At 34.7% G+C, this 3379-nt stretch overlaps 1 protein-coding gene across 1 annotated transcript; it reads left to right on the plus strand.

The window, feature by feature from the left end:
• The first annotated feature begins 302 nt into the window (after positions 1-302).
• Positions 303-2735, plus strand: LOC110660756 (isoaspartyl peptidase/L-asparaginase 1). Its single transcript, XM_058132377.1, has 4 exons — positions 303-556; positions 1142-1372; positions 1872-1958; positions 2098-2735. The coding sequence occupies exons 1-4, from the start codon at positions 395-397 to the stop codon at positions 2584-2586; spliced, it is 969 nt and encodes a 322-aa protein (XP_057988360.1). The 5' UTR covers positions 303-394; the 3' UTR covers positions 2587-2735.
• The last annotated feature ends 644 nt before the right edge of the window (positions 2736-3379 follow it).

The raw sequence follows: 3379 nt of genomic DNA on the forward strand, positions 1-3379 counted from the left end.
AATTTTAATATTAAATATTTTTTTAATTTCTTATTTTTTAATTTTATTTTAATTAAAAATAATAAATAATTTTAATATTTAAAAATTAATATTTTATCATTAGAAAATATTTTATTAGGTAAATGTTTATTTGGTTTAATTGGAAAGTATAAATGCTTATTTGAGTTAAAACTTAATTTTGGGCTTAAAAGTATATGGTTTATTAGGTTTTTTTTATTTTTAAAATAAAAAAAAAATTAAAGGGGAGAATGTAAACGACATAACGTTTCACTGGGCATGTACCGCCTCATAAACCCAGGGGCAGAAGTCTCCAGACTTTACGTTCCCTCCAACAGCCCAAGGGAAGTAGGAGAGCAGCGGGGAGAGTTTCCCATAGGGAGACGGAGAGCGGAAAATGGGTTGGGCGATCGCACTACACGGAGGCGCGGGTGATATATCACTTTCGATGCCACCTGAACGACGTCTTCCTCGCGAGGCCGCTCTGCGCCACTGCCTCCGGATCGGTGTTGACGCTCTCCAAACCCAAAAGCATCCTCTCGATGTTGTCGAACTCGTGGTATGTGATCTTCGTAAACCTACATAACTACATCTATAGATCTCTGTACGGTACAGGTGGGGTCGGTGTCTCTGCACATGTTCTACATAAGCTCTATAGCGGTTGGCTTCCATAAGCTTTGTAAAGTTTGAATTGATATGCTAGTCTCCTAGTGATGATGATTTCTAATTGGGGTTTTCTTCTTGCATAAAAATGGACGTTTCGGTTCTGTCTGAGCTATGTGTTGTTTTAAATAGCAACGGCAACCGTCGCAACTAGCTATTGTGCCTTGCAGCAAATGCATAATTCTACAAGTGAAGTACATGAATTTAATGTCCTATCTTATCTCGTGTTCATTAATCAGTTACATCTTGGACTACTGTTAATAATTATCCTAAAATTCTAGTATATGCTATTCTGATGTTCGTTGATGTGGAATGATCCTGTTCCTGTATTTAATAATGAGTGTGTGAAAGCAAGAAACGTTTCTTTACCTTTGAGGAAGCTGACTGAAGTGGTATATCTTGACAAATCGTGGATATTTCCAGTTGCATGATTGTGGTCTATCCAATTTCTAATCTTTTGTAGCTTATATTCCTTATGTAGGTCCGTGAATTAGAAAACCATCCCAACTTTAATGCTGGTAAGGGATCTGTCTTAACCACTGTGGGCACAGTCGAGATGGAGGCTTGCATTATGGACGGGAAAAAAAATTGTGGAGCTGTTTCTGGGCTCACCACTGTTGTCAATCCTGTATCATTAGCACGATTGGTCATGGAAAAGACTCCTCACATATATCTTGCTTTTGAAGGTGCTGAGTATTTTGCAAGGGAACAGGTGATGACGATCTTACTCTGCTTATGCAATATATTTTCACCATCAAAAAAGTGACATTCTGTCTCAAGTTTGCTTTTGTTCGCCTTGATCAGTGATGTTGTCAAGGAAAACTAAATTTAGAAATTATTTTGCATTAATTTTTTTTCTTAAAATCAATAAATTGAGAATTTTGTTATTTAGAAAATTTAATTAGGAAGTAGTATTTTTATTATTTAGGAATTATTTTTCAAGAATAATTAAAAAGATTTATTATGTTTATTATTTCTCTAATTAGTATTTGTTTAGTGTTTTCTTATTTTGCAATTCCTAAACCTATTACTAGTAGAATTAGTTATTAGACTTTAAATACCCATGCAATTTAGGTATTTTGGTACAGCTTATTATGATTATTGTTGACCGTTGAGAATTAATAAGAATTTGAGAATTTTATTCATTTCCCCTTTTTAATTGTTCTCTTTATTCTACATCAATTATATTATGTCATTTTTAAATTTATCAGGGTGTTGAGACTGTTAATTCGAGTCATTTTGTGACTCCTGAAAATGTTGAGAGGCTAAAACAGGCAAAAGAAGCTAACAGAGTGCAGGTATGCTTCTTCCTTGCAGGTTTCGCTACTGTTTGGTGTTTGCATGTGCCCAACCTGATTTTAGACCTATATTTTTTGAATTTTTATGCATTTCTTTTGAATTGATTTTAAACATGTAACTTCTGCTATGTATCTTCAGATTGATTATACACAACCCATTCAAAAAGATGGGAAAACTGAAAATCCAATTGCTGATGGTGATGGAGATAGCCAAATTGGAACTGTCGGATGTGTGGCTGTTGACGGGAATGGGAACTTGGCTGCTGCAACTTCTACTGGTGGATTGGTAAACAAAATGGTGGGTAGGATTGGGGACACACCCATAATAGGTGCAGGGACATATGCCAACAGTCTCTGTGCAGTTTCTGCAACAGGCAAAGGAGAATCAATCATTCGCGGTACTGTAGCTAGGGATGTGGCTGCTCTTATGGAGTTCAAAGGTCTTTCTCTCCGGGAAGCAGCAGCTTATGTGGTTGAGGAGTGTGTTCCAAAAGGCAAGGTTGGGTTGGTAGCTGTGTCTGCTAGTGGAGAAGTTACCATGCCCTTTAATACAACTGGCATGTTTCGTGCTTGTGCTACCGAAGATGGGTATTCTGAAATTGCAATATGGCCTTCTGTGCAAGAATGAGTAGTATTAGTAAACTACATTTGCTTAAGTCTTTTAAAATTCTGGAATTTGCTTAAAAATGTGTAATGAATAATGTTGAGTGCTTTCAGACTACTCGCTCCTGTAATGCTTGAAAATAAGAGCTTAATTGTTCACGTGTTTTTATGATATCTGCTGAAATCTACATTAATATCATCGCATTAAAAATTAGTTTCATGATCTATCCACTAGAGGAAATGTAAAATTGCTGGTTATTCATAGTTTGAGAGTACCCATGGCACTGGGGTTGTTTGGTCAATGACTACATCAAATCATAACTTGACCTTTATGTTATCATTTTTATTTTCAGTATAATTTTTTTATATATATATACAATTCATATTTTGTAGTAAATCAAGCTGGATCATATAGTCCTTTAATCCCCAGAAATGATAGTAAAAACCATAAAGCCACATTTAGTTTTTATGAATTGGGAATGGGATGCAATTCTTGGGATAGGTTTATGTACTTTTTTTTTAGTAATATTATGTTAGTTAAAAAATTAAAAATATTTACTAGGCTCCAGATTGAATTGCAATTGAAATTGCTTACTTTATCTTTCATTTAAAAAAAAAAAAAAAAAGTAAAACGCAAAATCCCATTGATAGATAGGCAGCCACCACCACTTTTGGGTTGGATTTTAAGTGTGTGTATGTGTGTGTATATATATATATATATAATTAAATATTTATTATTTTTTAATCTGTCCTCTGACATATAGACGATAGACATGACTGCCTTTTTGCGACTGCCAAGTTTTACATGTAAGCAAGAA

The sequence above is a fragment of the Hevea brasiliensis genome, chromosome 13 (genome assembly GCF_030052815.1).
Source record: "Hevea brasiliensis isolate MT/VB/25A 57/8 chromosome 13, ASM3005281v1, whole genome shotgun sequence".
Taxonomy (NCBI): domain Eukaryota; kingdom Viridiplantae; phylum Streptophyta; class Magnoliopsida; order Malpighiales; family Euphorbiaceae; genus Hevea; species Hevea brasiliensis.

Excerpts from the sequence above, each read along its gene's own strand:
- LOC110660756 (XM_058132377.1), top strand. The coding sequence starts at position 395 with ATGGGTTGGGCGATCGCACTACACGGAGGCGCGGGTGATATATCACTT. Across the intron at positions 557-1,141 it reads TCGATGTTGTCGAACTCGTG|GTCCGTGAATTAGAAAACCA; the intron begins GTATGTGATCTT and ends TTCCTTATGTAG. Across the intron at positions 1,373-1,871 it reads AGTATTTTGCAAGGGAACAG|GGTGTTGAGACTGTTAATTC; the intron begins GTGATGACGATC and ends TAAATTTATCAG.